This window comes from Homarus americanus, unplaced genomic scaffold (genome assembly GCF_018991925.1).
Source record: "Homarus americanus isolate GMGI-L3 unplaced genomic scaffold, GMGI_Hamer_2.0 scaffold45562, whole genome shotgun sequence".
Taxonomy (NCBI): domain Eukaryota; kingdom Metazoa; phylum Arthropoda; class Malacostraca; order Decapoda; family Nephropidae; genus Homarus; species Homarus americanus.
This window is the reverse complement of record NW_024744839.1, coordinates 10,977,492-11,000,986: the sequence shown is the minus strand read 5'-3', so window position 1 is coordinate 11,000,986 and position 23,495 is coordinate 10,977,492. Positions and strand designations below refer to the sequence as shown.

Genomic DNA, 23,495 nt, shown 5'->3' with positions numbered 1-23,495 from the left:
TGATGTGCTTCGTTCCAGTTACGTATTACTCCAGTCTTCCTGCTTCCTTTCTTCTTTCCTCCTAGCTCTCTTTTTCTTCCTCATTCTTCTCCTCTCCCAATTCTCTCTCCCTCCTCCTGCTCTCCTCGTCAGTATTATCCTCAAATAGGCCGTGAAGATCTTGTCTACAAACAGCTCATTACACCTAAGAGTAAAAAAACATCAATGCTATCCTTCTCAATGCTTACTCTGCTTTTTACGCCTGTGTAAACAACAACCGTTATTAAATTTCATCTTTTGCGTATACAGAGAGAAAAGAAGTGAGCATTTTGTCGTGAACAAATACTCGGTCTTGCAAACACGGTACTACATGTTTGATGATAATTTCTACACGTAATATTTTTTGGTATGTACAGGTTCATCTTACACCTAAACAAGAGCAAGAAAATTATCTTACTTTTTATAGTAATTAAATTATATTTCGAAATCATATAAGTTTAGTTAGGCAAGGTTAGGTTGGAGTTGGGTTGAAGCGGGTTTAAAAAGTTTAGTGTAAAACAACGACTCTGTGTTTGTGCTTATTAACAGTAAAAATGTTTTCATACAAAAGAACTTAACAAATTCAGATGGTGCCAGGCCAGGCAGGCTGCGTAGCTTGAAGCTATAGTGTTGACCTGTTCTGTGTGGCACGCTGTGGTGACATACTGCTGCTTATTATTGTGTATAAGGAGGTGTGTGTACCTTGCTGTGGTGGTGACCTGCGTGTGTGTGAGATATACTGTTACAGCCCCCCTGTCCCCCCCACCCACAACACCCAGCTGGCACTTTGACCTTTGACCTTGTCTGGTCATACATAATTAAGGAGTGCATCTGTGTTTGTTAAGGTCGCAGTGAGGCAGCTCTGCGCACTCTGAGGCAGCTTTGGGGTTGGACCCACGGCACCCGGTGGCACTGGTGGTCTTACTGCAAGGGCTCATGAGACACTAGACCACAACACACAGGCAGAGTCTTCTACAAAGGTGAGGCACTGGCACTGCTCCAGTACTGCATGTTGAAAAATACATACACGCACACACACACACACACATATATATATATATATATATATATATATATATATATATATATATATATATATATATATATATATATATATATATATATATATATCTATACTCACAATGCTTGTTTTACATTGTTTTAGTCCATGGGTCAGAAGGTGGTCAGTAGCACTGCGCGGTATATAGACATCCTTCATAGCACTGGTGAAGGATGTTGAATAAATAAAAAATGTTGACTGAACATCTCAAAAGAGTAGCTTTGTTGTTTTGTTCTGCTCTAATCACATGATAAGCTTTTGTATAAAGGACAATTTTGGTAAAACCTATCCTTTCCGAAATCCTTCCCCAGGATTGTTATAATAAATTGTCATTCTAGTTAAACTCATTGGATAATTAAAACCACTAAAAAACATAATCTTGTGGACCCTAGTAAATTGTATTATCAACAAATTGCATAGTAATATACCGCCAAAATTAGACCTCAATTCACGCTGTGGACAGACGAGTAAGTTTATAGTTGGCTCAAGGCCGTACTGTAATACAGTACTACACACCTTCATTAACTAAAAGGAAAGTTTCATGAGAATGCTACACAGTAAGGATGTTCCAGCAAACAGTTTTGAAAACAGAAAATAAACTTTTAGAAAATTAGTATTTCATCCAGTACCTCCATTTTGTACCTTTTGAGCAAAAATCCAGGCTCTGGCCCATGCATGAACTAGTTTGTTAGAGACGGAGTCTCACCTGTGCGAGTAAGTTAGTAACCTGAATATTAACTCATGTATGTATTTAAAGTCTCGATAATTTGGACTTCATTATTTCGAATTCTGAAAACTCGAACCATGTCACACCTTCTCCAGCATTTGTTTCCATAAATCGGTTTTTTTCCGTGTTTTCCAACATTAAATTAGAATAATACCTCCTGGCAACCGTTTGGTCCGTTTGGACCAACTTAAATGATCTGGCTTTGCTTCCTTTCTGGTGACCTGAATAATACATCACGATATTGATCAGCCAACATGTTGAGCGGTGTGAAAGCGTTTGGTCTTTACGCACGTCTCACTCATATATTAGTTAAAGTACTTGATGTTTAGAAATTTATCTTCTGCTGGTGATGTGCACTGTATATTAATTGCAGGTGGTGGTTCAAGATTTCACTGGGGCAGTAAACATATGATTACTGCAGAAAAATTGAGCATCATCACGAATTGTGAACAGTGATAAAAACTGCGTAAACACACATACACACAACCTTAAGACAACAACATTCTGATAGTTTCAGAATAAAGTCAAGACAAAACGTATGGGTGAGCAGGAGATGAGGTTTCCTGTGTGGAATACTTATAGAAATGACAAAATGCTATTGCAAAATACAACAGAAAGAGCAATTTAAACGTTACAGTACTTTGTTCCCATTTCTTATATAATACTGTTTATTTATGTTTTAGAATCATCATCACCTAAAGGCGTACATTTAACATAGAAATTAAATGTGTATCATAACACAATAACAGCCTTTACACGTCAGACCTATCTGCAAAATATTCCGATTTCTCGGAAAGCATTTTTCAGACCCTCTTACTGTCGTATTCGGAGTTACCAAAGTCTTTTAAAACACTGAACGTCCGTAACATAAATTATTACCCAGTCTGTCCCTTGGCTGCTGTACCAGATAAATATATCTCACTTTACCTCTTCCATACTGATGACTCGTGTATCTATTAACCTATATTACCCTCTTAATTAAAGAGCTCGGCAGTAATACATCATAACATCAACAACAATGAACTCTCTGATTGGACCAAAATAATTACTATTAACAATGCATAATTTTTTATCTGATAAACAATAAAGACATAAAGTATATTGTTTCGGGTTAGATGTGTCAATGCCTTCTTTGTGCATCCTCCGCTAAAAAGAACGTATTTAACTGACAGGTCAAAATTTAAAAGCCAACGTAATTCAGATATATATTTATAAATTCTTTAAATCTTTTAGTACTCTTAGATAACTAAATAATTAATATGTATGCAGTTTTCGTGCTTCGTGTAAAAATATTCTCAGGTTTTATTCATCTTCCTACAATGGCTTAATTAAACTGCTTACTTTTTGTTAATTATTTTGTGTGAGCTGGCTTTTTATGGGCAAGGCATGACGGAAAGTTAAACTGAATAGAATGGAAAAAGAGGGAAAGTAAATAAAAGTAAAAGAAGGAGAATAAAGCATTAAGAAAAAGGGAGAGAGATGAAAGAGAATAATTATGAATTCTTTATATTTTGTTTTCGTTTTTAAAATCACTTATCACTCTTTTCCACTTTTAGACACAACGTTATAGATGAACACTGAACACTGAACATATGGACATTGAACATTGAAACAAAATGATTGTCTTTTTTTCCTGGGGAGAATATTGAAATGAAATAAACTCCTTGAAATTATTTCGGGAAAAAAAAAAAATTTCAACACCATTGACTCTATCTGACTTGCTTGTAATAAATCAGTAAATAGTAGACTTACTGCTCTACACACGAGTAAAGCACTCATAAATCAAGCCTTTTGTTTAGTAATAATACATTAGCGGAACTTTACCTGTATCTTCACCAAGGCCGTGGAATGTTTGCATCAGCTATCACATCCTAACCTGCAAACTTACTTAGTGCAGCAACTTTCGGCCAACTTCCTGTTTACCTAAATTAATAATATTCATTTCAGAACGCTGTACGTTGATATGGCCAGAATATATTTACTTTTCACTTTGTTTACAGGTTTCGGTACAGTGGTGTAGTTTGGCGTGTTGTGTTAACCTTCACCAAGTTAGCGAATACAGTGTTGCCGTCGTCTGATGTTTTATACTCAATTTACTGGGGAAACGTGAAGATGAGGCACTCTGGCTTATTCCACGAAAAGATTAACCACCCTAACGCTAACATAACCTTACCTAACTAAACCTCTCTAACCTAACCAAACCAATCCAACACTAACGCCTAACTTAGCTAACCTAACGCTTCTCGTAACCAAATTTAACCACCCTAATGCTAACCTAATCTAACCTTACCTAGCTTAGCCACCCTAAACCTACTTAAACGCCCTAAAAATAACCTAACCAGCCACGGTTTACTAGGGAGAAACAAGAGTTATATTCCCTAAGCTTTGGGTTGTACGTCTGAATGTGTAGTCAGTGGAATACAATACTTTGATCAATATACCTAGACAAATATGGTGAAGAGTGAACCAGTTGTTTCTGTATGACAATATTTAAAACCCGTCTCTCTCTCTCTCTCTCTCTCTCTCTCTCTCTCTCTCTCTCTCTCTCAGTACTAAAAGCAAACCTAACTTGCCTCTCACTAACCACTTGCCCTCACTAACCACTTGCCCCACTAACCACTTGCCCAGGCTAACCACTTGCCCCACTAACCACTTACCCCACTAACCAATTACCCATAACCACTTGCCTCTCACTAGCCACTTGCCCCTAAACCATTTGCTCTACTAACCACTTACCCCCACTAACCACTTGCTCCACCTAGCCATAAACCCAAAACCACTTGCCCCCACTAATCATTTGCCTTCACTAACTACTCGCTCACTAACCACTTGCCTTCACTAACCACTTGCTCCCCTCAACCAAATTGCCCCACTAACACTTACCCCACTAACCACTGGCCTCACTCAACCACTTGCCCTCACTAACCACCCTTTCCTTCTCCACCTAAACACTTGCCCCACTAACCACTTGCACCCACACCACTTGTCCACTAACGACTTGCCCCCCATAACCAGATACCCCACTAACCACTTGCTCCCACTGACCATTTGCTTCCCACTAACCCTTACCCACTAACCACTTGCCCTCACTAACCACTTGCCCTCCACTACCACCTCCCCTAATCTTGCCAACTAACCACTTGCCCCACTACCAATTGCTCCACTAACCACTTTCACCCATAACCACTTGCTCCTCTAACCTCTTGCCCCCACTAAACGCCTTCTGCACAAACAACCTTGCCCTCATTGACCATTTGCTCCACCACCACTTGCCCCCACTAACCACCCCACTTAACACCCCCCACTAACCCCTTATCACTAACAGTTTGCCCCACTAACCACTTGCCTCCACTAACCTGCCCCGCCTCACTAACCACGCTCCCCTCTTTCCCTTGCCCTCACTAGCCACACTCCCAGCAACCACTTGCTCACTAACCAATTTTCTTCCACTAACCACTTGCCCCCACTATCCACCCCCCTAATCGTGCTAACCGCTTGCCCCCACTAACCATTTATCCCACCTATCCATTTGCCTCCACTAACCACATTGCCCCCACTATTGCCCCACTATCCGCCCTACTAACCACTTGCCCCACTAACCACTTGCCACTTGCCCCTACTAACCAGTGCCCTACAACCGCTCACGAATATGTACACCCTTATTACTCTTGCCGCACATAACCATTTTTACTCACTAACACTTTACAGACCACATACCCCCACTAACCACTTGCCCCACCTAACCCCGTGCTCACTAACCACTTTCACCCACTAACCACTTGTGCCCACTAACCATTTATCACTAACCACTTATCCACTAACCACTTGTCACTAACCACTTGTCCCACTAACCACTTGCTCCACTAACCATATATTCCACTAACCACTTGCTGCCGTAACCATTTATCCCACTAACTACTTGTCCCCCCTAACCATTTGCTCCCATAACCACTTGCCCCTACTAACCATTTTATCCAACCGCCTTCACTAACCACTTGTCACTATTACACTTGCTCCACTAACCACTTGCTCCCCACTAACTGCTTCTGCTAACCATTTTCCCCACTTAACTACTTGTTCCACTAACCATTTTGCCCCACAATACATTTGCTCCCACTAACCTCTTGTCTAACTACTTGTCCTCATAACCACTTGCTCCTAACCATTTCCTCCACCTAACTCGCCCATCTATATTGCCCCCACTAGCCATTTGTCCCTTCTTCTTGTCCCCTCTTCCTTGCTCCCTTGCCCCTATAACCACTTATCGCTAACCGCCCTCCCCACTAACCACCTTTAGTAACCACTTACTTTATTAACCGCACTGCCTAACCACTTGTCCCACTAACCCCTTGCCCCGACTAACCACTTTGCTCCCACTATTTGCCCCTTTAAACCATTTTATCACTAACCACTTGTCCCCCACCCTTATATTACTTTACTAACCACTTGCCTTACTAACCACTTGCTCCACTAACCCTTGTCCACTAACCACTTGGCTTCTGCTAACCATTTATCTCACTAACTATTTGTTTACAGACCATTTTGCCCCCACTAACCATTTTTCACAACTATGTATCCCCTCTTTCACTTTACTTTCCCCACTAACCATTTGCCCCACTAACCATTTGTCCCACCACTTGCCCATCACTAACCATTTGTCCCACCTAACCCTTGTCTCCCACACAAACCACATGTCCTCCATGCTTCCCTTACCACTTGCCCCCTGCTTACTTCCCACTATTTATTGCCCTCCTAACCACTTGTCCCCTCCTGACCACTTGCTCCCTTCAACCATCCTGAACCATGCCCCCTAACCACCCCTTTGATAACCACTTGTCACTAACCGCACTCACTAACCACTTGTCACTATCTTGTCACCACTTGCCCCACTAACCATGAGTCCACTATCTAGTTTCCACTAACCACTTGCTCCACCTAACCACTTGTCCCTAACCACTTAGCTTCTATATTCATTTATCCACCTTTCTTGTCCCCACTAATCATTTCCCCACTAACCATTTATCCCCACTAACCACTTGCCACCACTAACCATTTGCTTCCACTAACCACTTGTCCCCCACTAACCACATGCCCCACTAACCACCTTCCCTTACCACTTGCCCCCCACCTAACCACTTGTCCCCACTAACCACTTGCTCCCACTAACCCCTTGCCCCGACTAACCACTTGCTCTCACAATCATTTGCTCCACTAACCACTTGCTCCTAACCACTTGTCCTAACCACTTGCTCCCACTAACCACTTGGCTTCCACTAAACATTTGTTTCCGCTAACCATTTTATCCCCACTAACTTCTTGTCCCCACTAACCATTTGCCCCCAACCATTTATCCCCACAACCGCCTTACCTTCACTTGCTCACTAACCACTTCCCTTTTGCTCCACTAACCACTTGTTTCCTTAACCATTTGCTCCACTAACTCTTGTCCCCCACTAACCATTTGCTCCCTAACCATTTGTCCACTAACCACTTTATTCTTCCTAACCATTTGTCCCCACTAACTCTTGTCGCCACTAACCATTTGTCCACCTAACTTTCTTGTTCCCTCTTTCTTTGTCCCCACTAACCATTTGCCCCCTGTATTTTATCCCTCTTCTTGTCCCCACTAACCTCTTGCTCCCTAACCACTAACCTTGCCCCTAACCCTTCCCACTAATACATTTAACCCCCATACCCCTAACCACTTGCCCTCACTAACCACTTGCCCTCCTAACCACTTCACCACTTATCCCTATTTCTTTCTTCCCCCTAACCACTTGTCCCCATAACCACTTTTGTTAACCATTTACTTCCACTATTTCTTGTCCCCACTAACCATTTGCCCCCCACTAACCATTTTCCTGCAACTTCTTGTCACCTAACCACTTGTCCCCACTATACGCCCTTTCCTCAATCACTTGCCCCCACTAACCACTTCTTCCACCTAACCACTTGCTCCATAACCACTTGGTCCTAACTACGTGCTTCTGCTAACCATTTTTGCTCCACCTAACTCTTGTTCCCACTAACCATTTGCCCCACTAACCATTCTCCCTCTTCTTGTCCCCACTAATCCTTGCTCCACTAGCCGCCCTTTAACCACTTACTTTATCCTTGCCCCCACTAACCACTTATCCCACCTAACCACTTATCACTAACCACTTGCTTCTGCTAACCATTTTATCCCACCTTTCTTGTCCCCACTAACCATTTTGCCCCCACTAACCGTTTATCCCCACTAATTCACTTGTCCTCTAACTTGTCCCCACCTAACCCATTTGCCCCCACTAACATTTTCTCACCTAACTTCTTGTCCCCTAACCACTTGCTCCCCACTAATCCCTTTACCAACCACTTGCCCCCACTAACCAGCTTGTCCACTAAACCCTTTTCCATAACCATTGCTTCTTCCTAACCATTTGTCCCACTAACTACTTGTCACACAATCATTTGCCCCCATAACCATTTGCTCCACCCACTTTCTTGTCCCCACTTGACTTGCACTAGCCACCCCTTTACTAATCCTTGCCCCCCACTAACCATTTTATCTCTTCTTCTTTCTACACTAACCATTTGCCCCCACTAAACCTTGCCCCACTAACCATTTGGCTTCCACTAACTACTTTTCCCACTAACCATTTGCCCTCACCTAACCACTTTACTAACCACCCTTTACTAACCACTTGCTCCCTGCTCTTAGAGCACTGGCTGCGTGGCAGGAGACGGAGGTCAGGGGAAACAGCAGGGCTGTACCTCAACAGGTCGCTTAGAGACAGGCGCTTTCACCACCGTCCTCACCCACCACCCGGAGATGTTGTCCTCCAGGGTCTACTTGGTGAGTTCTCCTACCTCTATCACGAGAACACAGATGAACACACAGACAGGTGGGATTGGTGGTCCTCGCCCTCTCTGATTGAGAATGACGAACAGACAGACAATCAGACAAACAAACTTAGAACGATTTTATAATCAAACGTTTATTTTTTGCCATTGAGAGATATATTATCACTGTATATCTTTTTTAGTTGTCTTTTTTATATTTGGGTTTTATTTTTTTCAGATCTTTACTTATCACTATTTTCTTTTTTAATTTATGTTATTGTTTAATTATCTCATTATCACTGTTATATATTCCTTCTCTTGTATCTTAATAATTCATCTCTCTCTCTCTCTCTCTCTCTCTCTCTCTCTCTCTCTCTCTTCTCACGTCCCTCCACCTTTATCTCACATTCTCTTTCAACTTCTCCTTTCTTTGTGTATCTTAAATTGTCTCCTCCTCCTCCTCCTCCTCTTCCTATCAACCAATTTTCATTTATATTCCTTTTTCTTTTTCTTCCTTTGTGTCCCTTTTTATTTGTCTTTCTGTTGTCTTTAATTCTGTCCAATCTTTCTTTTTTCTCCTTTGTCTCTTCACACACACACACACACACACACACACACACGCACAAACACACACACATGTCTCTCTATCCATTCTTGTTTCATTCTCTCTTTCTCTCTCTCTCGGTCTCGCCTGCGCTTCATTCACCAATACTATTTCTATCATTTCCCCTCGTTTTGTTCCTTTCTCTCTCTTGTTCCTTGTGTTTTATGCTCTTTTTTCTTCTTTTTGTATCTTCCATATCCTTCTTCTTGCTCTTCTTCTTTTTATGTTCCTCCTTCTTTTCCTTATTTTATTTCTTTTTGATATTATTTTTCTCTTTCTTCTCTTCTCTTCTCTTCTCCCTCCCCATCCTCTCCTACTACTTCTCCTCCCCCTCCTTCTTCTGCTTCTGCCCCTGTTCTTGCTCTTCCTCTTTCCCTTCCTCGTCTTCCTCTTCATCCTTCTTCTTCTTCTGCTCTTCCTCCTTCCCTTCCTCCTCTTCTTACTTCTCCCTCTCTTCCTCTTGCTTTTCCTACTTCCCCTCCTCCTCTTCCTGCTTCCCCTCCTCCTCTTCCTGCTTCCCCTCCTCCTCTTCCTGCTTCCCCTCCTCCTCTTCCTACATTCCCCTCTCCTCTTCCTAATTTCCCTCCTCCTAAAACTACTTTCCCTTCTGATATTCCTACTTCCCTCCTCTTCTTCGTACTACCCCTCTTCCTCGTCCTCCTATTTTTGCTCCTGCTCTTCCTACTTCTCCTCCTTTTCTTCTGGTACTTGTGAATTTTTCCTCTTTTTCTTTTCCTCTTTTTCTTTTCCTCAAGGACTTACTCAACAAACACCTGTTAATGTATCTACCTCTTCTTTCTCACCATTTTCTCTCCTGCTTTCATATACTCGAGAGAAAAATGTGGATCACCTGAAGATTAGCCCCCCCAGCTTATTTACCCAGAGGATTAGCCCTTGATTATTTCACCTGAAGATTATCCACCCTAATGATACCTAGAAGGTTAGGTTAGATAAGGTGAGAGTAGCATTAAATTTTGTTTGGTTAGGTGAGCGTTAGGATGAGTAGGCTAATTTACGTTTGGTTGGGTTAGGTAAAAACAGCTTTAGTTTGTTAGGTTAGGTTAGGTTAGGTTAGGTTAGGTTAGGTTGGGCTTTCGTAGATGAGGTGGGGTGATGAGGTGTGCCAGTCCGATTTATATGAACTGGTCTCCCTATTTCTCTGAATTCTCATTTTCTAATACCTTCTCTCTTAATTCTCTCCCTAATTCATCTGTATAGGCTCCCTTCTTTCACCCATCTTTACATTATTCTCTATTTATCCCTCTAACCTCTTTCTCCCTTATCCTCCCTTGATGTTTTTTACGAGGTTCTCTCCCTTATTATCCCTTAAGACTTTATATCTCTCCCAGACCACTCTCTCCCTCTTTTCCTAACCACTCCCCCCCCCCTCTCTTTGCTAAAAACTCCCTCCGTCTCTTCTCCTCCCTTAATACATCCACTAGCCTCCCTCCCTCCCTCCCTCCCCCATTTATTATATCTTAAGTCTTTTCATCTCCTTCCCTGACTACTCTCCCTCTCTTATCATTCCCTTAATAATCTCCACCTCCCTTCCTAACCTCTCTCTGACCCTCTTGATTCTCTCCCTTTCTTTATTCATAATCTCCCTCCTGTCATAATCCTCCTCCTAGGCCCCAAACTCCTTAACTTAATCCTGATTTTCGTGTATGTTGAGTCCTTACTGTTTCCCACGCCAGGCCCACCCACCATCCCCTTCCTTCCTTCCTTCCTTATCCTCCATCACACCTACTTTCTTCCTCCCTTCCTCCCTTGCCCACCATCGCACCTCCTTCCTTCCTTGCCCTCCATCACACCTCCTTCTTCCTGACTTTCTTCGTCACACCACCTTATTCCTTCCTCCCTCCTCTTCCGTTACTCCTCCACCTTCCTTCCGTCCTTCCTTCCTTCCTTCCTTCCTTCCTTCATCGTCTTCCATCATACCTCCTTCATCCTTCCTAGTCTTCTTGTTCAACCTCATACCTACTCCTTCCTTTCTTGTCTTCTTCCATTACTCAGTGTAAGAGGTGAGAGGTCATCCTTCAGGTCACCTCACCCAGTGTAAGAGTTGAGAGGTCATCCTTCAGTTCATCTCACCCAGTGTAAGAGATGAGAGGTCTTCCTCCAGGTCACCTCACCCAGTGTAAGAGGTGAGAGGTCATCCTTCAGGTCACCTCACCCAGTGTAAGATATGAGGGGTCATCCTTCAGGTTTTCTCATCCAGTGTAAGAGGTGAGAAGTCATCCTCCAGGTTACCTCACCCAGTGTATGAGGTGAGAGGTCATCCTACAGGTCACCCAGTGTATGACAGAGTGGTCATCCTTCAGGTCACCTCACCCAGTGTAAGAGGTGAGAGGTCATCCTTCAGGTCACCTCACCCAGTGTAAGATATGAGAGGTCATCCTTCAGGTCACCTCATCCAGCGTATGACAGAGAGGTCATCCTTCATGTCAACTCACCCAGTGTAAGATAGAGGTCGACCTCGAGGTCATCATCATCACGACAGAAGACCAATACAAAGCGACCATAACACACTGAGAAGTTTTTACCAAGTTGTAGACGCTGGCCAATGATAACAAATCTCTCTGCTTCTCGGCCTAATCGCTTTACCGTAACTTTATTCATCCTAATTATTCTTCCTCTCACTCCCACTCATTCTCTTTCACTCCCTTTCTCTCCTCTTACTCCCTCTCAGCGCCTCTTACTACCTTTCACCCCCTCTCACTCTTTATCACTCCCTCTGATCTCACTCCATTCCACTTTCTGTCACTTCCTCTTACTTCCACTCACTTCCTCTTACCCCCTCTCACTCCTTTTCACTTCTCACTCCTTACTTCTCACTCCTTACTTCTTCTCTCTTCCTCTCACTCCCTCGCACTTCTCACTTCCTCTCACTCCCTGTCACTTCCTCTTACTCCCTGTCACTCTGTTTCACTTTCTCTCTCTGTTCCTCTCACCCCTCGCACTTCCTATCACTCCCTCTCACTTCTCACTCCCTCTCACTTTTTCTCACTCACTCTCACTTGCTCTTACTTCATCTCACTCCCTTTCACTTTCTCTTTCTGCCTCTCACTCTCCTTCTCCTCTCTTGCTTCCTCTCAATCTCCTTTCCTCTCACCCCCCCATGCCCCCTCTCACTTTTCACTCCCCCTCTCACTTCTCACTTCCTCTCACCCTTTCTCACTCCCTCTGATCTCACCACTCTAATTATCTTGCAAGAAATCTCCCTCACTCAATGTTTGTTAAAAATCTCATCTTTGATCCGGGAATTTTCGTCTCTCCTGCACGTCCCACCTCCACCTGCCTCCAGTCTTTACTCTAAATCATACGACCGAGTTATTGTTTTTCTTCTCGTCCTCCACCACACACAGATGCTATCATAGACCCTCCTAGTACAGATGTTATTCCTGTGTGTTATTTCCCATTGTGTATGTGTGTTTTCTGTGCTTCGACTACAACGAGGGGCTTTATGTATGTAGACGCCACACGAAAACAACTAAAATGTAAACATATGAACGGGCTGACTGATTTATCGACATTGACGTACATTAATATGACAAACGGTTCTTCTTTCTTCTCTCATTTCCTGATAAATTGAACTCTAAAATTGAAACACTTCTTGGTATGCCCAGAGCTTTCATATTATAATCTCCCGGGAACTTCTCACTGCATCGCCCATCCTTTATAAAAAGTGAGCCGCCGTCTCCCTCAGCCAGCGGGAGACTCGTAGCCTTCACCTCAGTCATCGCCAGAGTTATGGAAGCCGTCATAAGCAAGCAAACTTTTCTCTCGTGTTGAGAAAAATGTTGATCCACACCACAGAATATAGACTTGCTCAAAGATGTTTCACTATAGATTTCTCTCCTCGTATTCACAACAGAGCGAGAGCGAGAGAATGATTAAGTCATTTAAGCCGAGTGTGAGTTTGGGTGTCGTTCATGCCTGTATGTATCATGTGTTTATGGATATTAGTGTGTGTGTGTTTATCTGTGTTGGAAGGTTCTTGTGTGTGTGTGTGTGTGTGTGTGTGTGTGTGTGTGTGTGTGTACATTCCTACCCTGTTATATTTTTAATTTACAGTTTTATTTTAATGTACATTACTGCATTCAGTGAACCACACAGTTCCTCACACACCAGGTGAACCACACAGTTCCTCACACACCAGATGAACCACACAGTACCTCACACACCAGATGAACCACACAGTACCTCACACACCAGATGAACCACACAGTACCTCACACACCAGGTAAACCACACACTACCTCACACACACCAGATGAACCACACAGTACCCACACACCAGGTGAACCACACAGTTCCTCACACACCAGGTGAGCCACACACACACCAGTCCACACAGTACAACACACCCACAGTACCTCACACGGGTGAACCATACAGTACCTCACACACCAGGTGAACCATACAGTACCTCACACACCAGGTGGACCACACAATACCTAACACACCAGGTGAACCATACAGTACCTCACACACCAGGTGGACCACACAGTATCTCACACACCAGGTGAACCACACAGTACCTCACACACCAGGTGAACCACACAGTACCTCACACACCATGTGAACCACACAGTACCTCACACACCAGGTGAACCACACAGTATCTCACACGCCAGGTGAACCACACAGTACCTCATACACCAGGTGAAGCAGACAATACCTCACCCCCCCCTCCCCGACCTCTTCCTGACGGTGCTACAGGCGCGGGTGAAGCTCCAGCAGCGGAGTTACCTGGAGAGCGAGAAGCTGTTGCGTCACGTGTTGGATCAGGACCCCGCCCATCTGGAGGCTCTCTTCCAACTCTCACTCCTCTACACTCACACCAACCGGTCCCAGGACGCCCTCTCCCTAGCCCACCGTGCCGCCCACAATTGTTCCAAGCCGCCCACCCTCTGTGCCCGCCTTCACGCCCACTACGGGGACCTACTGAACGACAGACACAGCATCGACCAGGCGGCGCGGGTGAGTCTCTGTCTCTCTTGCTGAACCTTCAACCTATATCATGGTATATAAGTTAGTCATGTCCTTTACTTTACTTGGTCATACGAGTATACTGCGACGGGGGAGTGGTTACAGCTGTCCCTTGTAATCCCGAAACACTCCCAGTCCTCCCACCTGTAAATGGGCATTTAAATTTACAGACGATGAAATGAAAGCAGACGAGTTTAATTCCAACCACCTCTCTTAATATATACTGTTCCTACCAGTCAGCTATACCTATAGGACCAACTTGTCATGTCTTAGTAATTGGCGTAGAAAGTTTCTATTGTTTTAAATCCTTACATGCCAATGACACACTGAGGTATTTTATTCTTGCTGACGCTAGGTAATTTTATTCAGGTGAAAGACATGCCTGGGGTACCCTCTGAAGGGTCAAAACTTGTACATATCAGTAATATCTGTACATTTCCTTTTATTCCAGAGCTACCGTCTGGCAGTGGAACTAGAGCCAACCCTCACTCATGCCCACGTCAACCTTGGAGCGCTGTATCATACCAAGGTGAGTACTGAGTCACCCGCTCCTGCTGGTGATTTGGCCAGAATTAATTTGCCAAGTTCCTCGAGTACTAAACCAGGTGCCATGTCACCCCCATGACCTTCACAGAAAGATGTAATGTCTCCTTAGTAACCAACATAGCTATATGTGAGGTCACCCTAATGACGTTCATTTTAAGGTCTCAGGTCACCATAAGAGGTCGTCTAATCACCAGAGTCAGTTCAGCATTAGGCCACCATAAGTGGACAGCGTCAGATCACCATAAGAGGTCAGCGTCAGGTCACCATAGGAGGTCAGCGTCAGGTCACCATAACGGGTCAGCATCAGGCCACCATAAAGGGTAAACGTCAGGTCTCCTTATGGGGTCGGAGTCAGGTCACCATAAGAGGTCTCCATAAGAGGTCTGTGTCAGGTCACCATAAGGGGTCAGATAAGGTTAAAACAGGGGCTGGTGTCAGGTCATTAAATTATATTATCTCATCAAAGTTAAATTTTTAGTCGTCGTGAACACCAAATACGTCCTCCCTAGCCTAACACTTCCCACACCTGAAGAAACTTTGATAAATAATTCTTGTTTTTCACCCACCGTCAACAACACATTAATAGCTTCTTTTATAAGAACATAAGAACATAAGAATGGAGGAAACTGCAGCGTGCCTATTGGCCCATACTGGGCAGTCCCATTTACACCCAACCCCTATTGCTCATATAAGTATCCAACCTATGTTTGAAGCTATCCAGCATATTCGAGTTAATGATAATATTTGGTAACTTGTTCCATTCATCCACTACTCTGTTTCCAAACCAGTGTTTACCTATTTCGCGCCTAAATCTAAATTTGTCTAATTTAAAACCATTGTTACGAGTTTGCTCCTGGTTGGATAGTTTGAGTACCTTTGTAATGTCCCCTATGTTTAGCCCTGACTTCCATTTATACACCTCTATCATGTCGCCCCTCGCTCTACGTCTCTCGAGGGAGTGCAAATTAAGATGCTTTCTCTTGTCTCTGTACTCAAGGTTCCTAATGCCCGGGATTAGTTTTGTCATTCTCCTCTGGATTCTCTCCAAGAATTCTATATCCATTCTGTAATATGGTGACCAGAACTGAACTGCGTAATCCAGGTGACGTCTCACAAGCCCAAGATATAATCTTAAGATGACCTCGCTAGTCTTGTAACTAACACTCTTTTGTATGAACCCAAGTACTTTATTAGCCTTGTTACGAGCAAAAACGCATTGTTTACTTGGCTTAAGATTCCTACTTGTATTTACTCCTAAATCTCTCTCGCAGTCGGATTTCTCAATGGCATCGTTGTTCATCTGGTAACTGGTTTCCCTGTTTACATCTCCTATACTGAGTACTTTACATTTGTCCACATTGAATTTCATCTGCCATTTTTCAGACCATTCGAAAAATTTGTTTAGATCTTTCTGTAGTTTTGCAGAGTCCTACTTAGATTTAATTACAAGTCCTATTTTAGTGTCTAGGGCAAATTTACTTATGTTGCTGTCTATGTCGACATCTATGTCGTTTATGTATATAATAAATAATAATGGTCCAAGTACTGAACCTTGGGGAACTCCACTAGTGACGTTGCTCCAATGGGATTTAGTGCCGTGAATGCTCACTCAGTGTTTGCTTTCCTGTAACCACGCCCTAATCACATTTTAGAATATTACCTTTAATGCCATGTGTTTCTACCTTTCTTATTACTCTTTCGTGGGGGACTCTGTTGAAGGCTTTGCTAAAGTCGAGATATACCACATCATAATTGTGTCCCTCGTCTACCGATTCGAGAACTGATGAAAAGAATGTTAATAGATTAGTTAGACATGAACGCCCGCTTGTGAAGCCATGCTGAGAATCATTGATCAATTTGTGCTTCTCCAGGTGGTTTCGAATAAAGTTTGAAATGATTGCTTCCAGTAATTTGCCTACAATTGATGTTAGACTGATTGGATGGCAGTTAGAGGATAGTGATCTATCCCCCTTCATGAAAATCGGTATTACATTTGCTATCCTCCAGGATTCTGGTACTTCACCTGTTTTTAAGGACATGTTAAACAACTTTGCTAAGGGCATACTAAGCTCTTCCTTACATTCCTTTCATACTCTGGCAAATATCTCATCGGGACCAGGTGACTTATTAGGCTTTAGTTTGTCTATTTGCTTGCTAACATCGTTACTAGTCATCACTATCTCTCTTAATTTGTTTTCTTCACTATCTCTGTATAGAGTCGAAGCTTCAGGTATCATGTTTAAATTTTCGGTGGTGAAAACTGTTGAAAAATATTTATTCAGATTATTGGTCATTTCTCCGTCGTATTGGTCCAATCTTTTCTCGTGTTTTAGTTTTATACATTTGATAGAATCCCTTGGGGTTTGTCTTCGTCTCCCTTGCCATCCTCAGCTCATTATTCCTCTTTACTTTTCTTATCTCGGTCTTAACCCTACTGGCCAATACCTTATAATAATCCCAGAGGTAAATTTCGCCACGATTTATCCTCCTACCTATAGCCTTCCTTTGACCAATAATGTTCTTTCAATAATTATTTATCCATTATGATATAACTAAATGTGCTTACATACTGATTACATATTATTATTTATCGTCTTTAGGTGAACATCTGATATTTAAACTACGACGAATGGGTCGCTGTTAATTATTTTTAATGCTCGTTACTGAGGCAGGAGACTTTAAGTTAATATACTCCATTACAGTGTGTTGTTTACGGCGGCATAAACATGAAGATCGCTAAGCGTTCATTAAGGTGGAGATGATAATATTTTACGTGGCCCCTCCTCCAACAGGGCGCTCCCTCCTGCCATGCATCCCTCCTTTCCTCCATCCCACCCCAATCTTTTCCTCCTTCCTTCCCTTCCTCCATATCTTCCCCCTTGACTCTCTCCCTTTTTCCCTCCTTCCATCCCTTCGTTTTTCCTTCCTCCCTTCCTGTCTGCCCCCCTCCCTCCCTTCCTCCATACACCCATCCCTGTCTGCCTGCGTTCCTCCCTCTCCTCCCACTGGATACTCTCTTCCTCTCTTCTTCCCCTGAAGTCTCTCTCCAACACTCCGTCCTCTAAGTTCTTCTTCCTCCAACTCTCCCTCCTCTGGATCCTCCCTCCTTCAGCACTCCCTCCCGCTGGTCCGAATACCTCCAATATTCCCTCCTCTGGGTCCAAATGCCTCCAACACTCCCTCCTCTGGGTCCAAATACCTCCAACACTCCCTCCTCTGGGTCCAAATACCTCCAACACTCCTTCCTCTGGGTCCAAATACCTCCAACACTCCCTCCTCTGGGTTCTCCCACCACCAACAGTCCCTCGTATGGGTCCTCTTCCCTCCACCACTCCCTCTCTAGATTCTTCCTCCACCAACACTCTTTCCTATGAGTCCTCTCTCCTCCAACACTCCCTCCTCTGGGTCCTCCTTCCTCCAACACTCCCTTCTCTGAGTCTTTCCTCCTCCAAAACTCCCTCCTTCGGGTCCTTATTCCTCCACCACTCCCTCCTCTGGGTCCTCCCTCCTCCAACATTCCCTCCTCTGGGTCCTTTTACCTCCAACACTTCCTCCTCGGGATCCTCCCTCCTTCAGTACTCCCTTCCGCGGGTCCGAATACCTCCAACATTCCCTCCTCTGGGTCCAAATACCTCCAACACTCCCTCCTCTGAGTTCTCCATCCCCCTTTGGATCCTCCCTCTTCAGGGTCCTCCATCCTCCAACACTCTCTTCTCTGGATCCTCCTTTCTCCAGCACTCACTTCTCTGAGTCCTTATTCCTCCAACATTCCTTCCTCGGGGTTCTCCCTCCACCAACACTCCCTCCTCTGGGTCCTTATTCCTCCAACACTCCCTCCTCTGGGTCCTCCTTACTCCAGCACTCCCTCCTCTGGGTCCTTCCTTCTCCAACTCTCCCTCCTCAAATTCCTTATTCCTCCAACACTCCCTCTTCCGGGTCCTTATTCCTCCAAAACTCCCTCCTCTGGGTCCTCCTTCCTCCAACACTCCCTCCTCTGGGTCCTCTTTACTCCAGCACTCCCTCCTCTGGGTCCTTCTTCCTCCAACACTCCCTCCTCAAATTCCAACCTCCTCCAAAACTCCCTACTCCGGGTCCTTATTCCTCCAACACTTCCTCCTCTGGGTCCTCCATCCTCCAAAACTCCCTCCCCCGGGTCCTTATTCCTCCAACACTCCCTTCTCTGGGTCCTTCCTCCTCCAACACTCCCTCCTCCCAGATAATAAGTGTCACAAGGCTAACAAAGTACTTGGGTCCATACAAAGGAGTGTCAGTTACAGGACTAGCGAGGTTATCATAATCTATATCTTGAACTTGTGGAACCTCACTTGGTTTATACTGTTTAATTTTGGTCATCGTGCTACAGCATGGATATCGAATCCCTAGAAAGCATTTCGAGAAAAATGAAAAGGCTAATTCCGGGCATTAGGATCTTTGAGTATTGAGACAGATTAAAGAGTCTGAATTTGCACTCCCTCTAAAACATAAAGTGAGGGGCGATATGATCGAAGTGTAAAAATGGAGGTCAGGGTTAAGCGAAAGTGATATAACAAAAGTATTTAAACTATCCCACCAGGAACGAACTTGTAGCAATGGCTTTAAATTAGACAAATTTAGATTTAGGCGCGAGATAGGTAAACACTGGCTTGGAAATAGAGTAGTGGATGAGTGGAACAAGTTACCAAACATCATCATTAACTGAACACTCTGGGTAGCTTCAAATGTAGGGTGAATAGATGTATGAGATATAGAGGTTGAATGTAAACGGGGCAGCCTAGTTTGGTCCAATCTTGTCTCGTGTTTTAGTTTGATACATTTGGAAGAATCCCTTTGGGTTTGGCTTTGCTTCTCTTGCTACTTTTATTTCTCTATTTCTCGTTGCTTTTCTTATCTCGGTCTTAACCCTACTGGCCAATACTTTATAATAATAGCGGAGGTAAACTTCACCACAATTTATTCTCCTACCTATAGCCTTCCTTTGTCCAATAATATTCATCGAATAATTATTTATTCATTTGGGGTCATTGTTATTTGGTCGGAGTTTTCTGTGTGATATATTCTGCCTTTGTGCGTTATGTAACAAATTGTCTTCCTTCCTCCCGTAAACTGTCACAGGTCTTTCCTCCTCCCGCATACTAAGTGTAACAGGTTCTCCCTCCTCCCGCATACTAAGTGTCACAGGTTCTCCTCCCGCATACTAAGTATTACAGGTTCTTCCTCTTCCCGTATTCTAAGTGTCCCAGGTCCTCTCTCCTCCCGTATAATAAGTGTCACAAGTCCTCCCTTCTCCAACACTCTCTCCTCCCGTATGCTAAGTGAAACAGTGTCACAGGTCCTCCCTTCTCCAACATTCACTCTTCCCGTATACTGTCACAGATCCTCCTTCCTCTCTCTCATTATCCCTCTTCCTTGTTTGTTATTATTCTTTTTCTTTCCATCCTCATTATCTACCTCATTATCAATTCTCCCTTCTCTCTTTCCCTCCTCCCTTACTCCTCGTCAATCTTTCTCCCCTCTCCTTCTCCCTTACGCCTTTTTCCCTTCATACACTCATCTCGTTGCCTCCCTGAGTCTTCTCCCTTACTCTCTCTCTCTCACCCACTAGTTTTCCCTAGATCCCTTTTTCTTTCCTTCCTTACTCACTTCATCCCTCCTTCCCATGTTCCTTTCACCATACTAATCCTTCAGCTTTCATGTCCGTCCTCTGTCTGTCTCTATCTCTGTCTCTCTCTATCTCTGTCTCTCTCTATCTCTCTATCTTTCTTATTCTATGACAGTCTCCTACTCCTTCCTTAAATAATATTCCTTCCCAAGGACTCTTCTTATCCGGTAATAAAACATATTTCTTTCTCATTATTTCCTTATATCCAGCACTGATTCTTGGTATCATACATTAACTAATATATATTTTTTTATCGTACATAAAAGATATATCCGAAAAGAATGTTTGGTTAGTTTTTTCACCATGTGATATTTACCTTCGTCTCCTACTGCGTGACGTAACACCTGTTTTTCGTTAACTAGTGAAACGTCCTAAGGATCTTCTATCTCGCTTCTCTCTTATTCACTCCGCCACGCAAGAAAATGTTACATTTTGTTTACATTGACGGCGATACGGTGTGTACTTACATTACCCTGCACCACACCACACCACACTGCTATGAGTGTACAATGTGTACATCAATCAATATACTGGAGATAGATCTGTCCGTACACCAATCTCTGTATACACCACACGATATGTACATTTACCAGTGTACACAAAGCTGCATGTTCAACACTGTGTGTGTGTGTAAACACTATCTTGGACCAATCATCAGGTCCCTCACCTGCTTCAGGTGGATGGTCAATTGACAAATTGACTTTCTAATGTAATATGATGTTGCGTTACTCTCACGCCTGAGGTGAAGGCATTATACCAAGAGCGAGATGCTCAACACGCAACAGTGTTTCTGCAGGTGAGAGAAAACCTTTGGGATCAAACACCAGTACTGTCCTTTGTGGTTATTCATACAAACCACTTGCGGGATCATGCGGAAATACCATCTTGTGGTTATGCCTTCATGCACACTGTACGAGGCACGAAAGTCGAAGTCTGTGTATGCATTTATTCATATGGATAAACATGAACTCGTTTCCAACACTCGAGTATTTGTAGGAAGGTGAAGACGAGACAGATGGAAAATACGTCCAGATGATAAAAATGAAAGAGACAGGTTATAAAAATGAGAGGGAAATGAGTTTGGTGATTATATATATATATATATATATATATATATATATATATATATATATATATATATATATATATATATATATATATAATCAACACCTAAACCCGCCAGGATTCGAATCCACTGCCCACGAGCCCATGACTGTGACCGGGAACGCTACCTCTGGACCACCAGGATACTAAAAGCAGTCTAGACTCTGGTATATTTCACACAAGCCTGTTCAACGAGCTTATGGCGCCGTGAACTTCTAATGGGGACTATCCCGTATCACGTAGGTGGTCAGAGTAACGTTTTACCAAATCCGGCTTCGAAACACGAGGATCCATATATAATTCATTAGCCCACAGTCATGGGCTCCTGGGCTGTGGGTTCGAATCCTGGCGGGTTGAGGTGTCGATTGTATGTAGAAGTCCGCGTGCTTTATTGGGCTAATGAAATATATATGGATCCTCGTGTTTCGAAGCCGGATTTGGTAAAACGGTTACTCTGACCACCTACGTGATACGGGTAGTCCCCATTAGAGGTTCATGGCGCCATAAGCTCGTTGAACAGGCTTTGTGTGTGATATACCAGAATCTAGGACTGCTTTTAGTATCCTGGTGGTCCAGAGGTAGCGTTTCCCGGTCACAGTCATGGGCTCGTGGGCAGTGGGTTCGAATCCTGGCGGGTTTAGGTGTTGATTATATATATATATATATATATATATATATATATATATATATATATATATATATATATATATATATATAATAAATATATTAACAGAGAGAGAAAGAGAGTCCCATAAGACTTCATCTAACACACTAACACAATAACCATCTCCTCCTGCAGGGTGACTACACACGAGCTTGGAGACACTACCTAGCAGCTCACGGCCAGGAGCCCTCCAATACCCTCTTGCTAGAAAACATGGAGAAGCTGCGGCGCGCCCAGGACCTTCATGCCTCCGCCAGCATCCCTCACTGCCTCAACAAGTCCTGATAGTCGTCGCGATCAGAAGGGCGCTGTGTAGAACCTTACGTCGTCCCTGTGTCTTAGGCTAAGAGATTGTTGCCAAAGATGATTTGTGGAGCTGTAGACAACAACTATTAGGGGTCACCTGAAGAGTAGCCCCCCATCTTACCTCTCCTTAAGATTAACCACCTTAACGCTAACCTAACCTAACCTAACCACCCCCTCAGTAGCATTATGGTATTTAATCACCAAGTCAAATTAGCTTGGGGGTTAATCTTCAAATGGTCCGTTTTGGGATTATGTAGGAGGTAACAAGAGTGATATGTTGATGGTCTGACACTGACATGATTTTACACACGCACACACACACACACACACACACACACACACACACACACACACACACACACACACACACACACACACATGCACACACACTTACTCTTTCAACCACTCTATTCCTCCCTCATCATCTTACTCTGTCTCCCTCACTCTCTAGTCAGGTTCTATATATAATGACTTCCAAGAAGTATGGTTTCATTACTTATACGTTTATTAAAGCATTTTATCACCTTATTGGAAATCTGGGCTTGTAAACACCAGCTATAAATTTAAATAATCATTTAAGTAATAGGATTACAATTTACGTTTTTCTGTAGAGGACATGAGCCATTTCCATTAACCTTAAAGGTGTTAAGTGGCGTCATCCGGGCTGCTGTCGACCCAGGTGATGTTAAATAACTTTGTTGCTATAAAATGACTTTAGGGGGAAGTGAGTGATGTTAGGTTGTCTTCAGAGGAGTTGGATATTCCCTGGCAGCACGAGGTAGACTCCAGGAGCCCCAAGGTGAACCTACTGTAGATACATCCAGGCGCTTTGAACGTGTGTCAGGTAACCCCGGGTGGGGTGATCCCTACAGGTATAGGTGTGATTCACCTTCCCTGCTTTAGGTGTAGGTGTTAGGGAGTGATTCACCAGTCCTGCTGAAGGTGTAGGTAGGTGATAGGAAGTGATTCACCAGTCCCGCTGAAGGTGTAGGT

At 43.6% G+C, this 23,495-nt stretch overlaps 1 protein-coding gene across 1 annotated transcript in view; it reads left to right on the top strand.

Annotated features, from left to right (window-relative positions):
• Positions 1-22,836, top strand: part of LOC121878178 (protein O-mannosyl-transferase TMTC1-like) — a gene marked incomplete in the record, with an annotated part of 115,720 nt that extends 92,884 nt beyond the window's left edge. Inside the window, 3 exon segments of the mRNA XM_042384220.1 lie at positions 13,954-14,214; positions 14,675-14,752; positions 22,332-22,836. Of these exon segments, the coding sequence (XP_042240154.1) occupies positions 13,954-14,214; positions 14,675-14,752; positions 22,332-22,481 (489 nt within the window).
• Between the last annotated feature and the right edge of the window lie 659 nt (positions 22,837-23,495).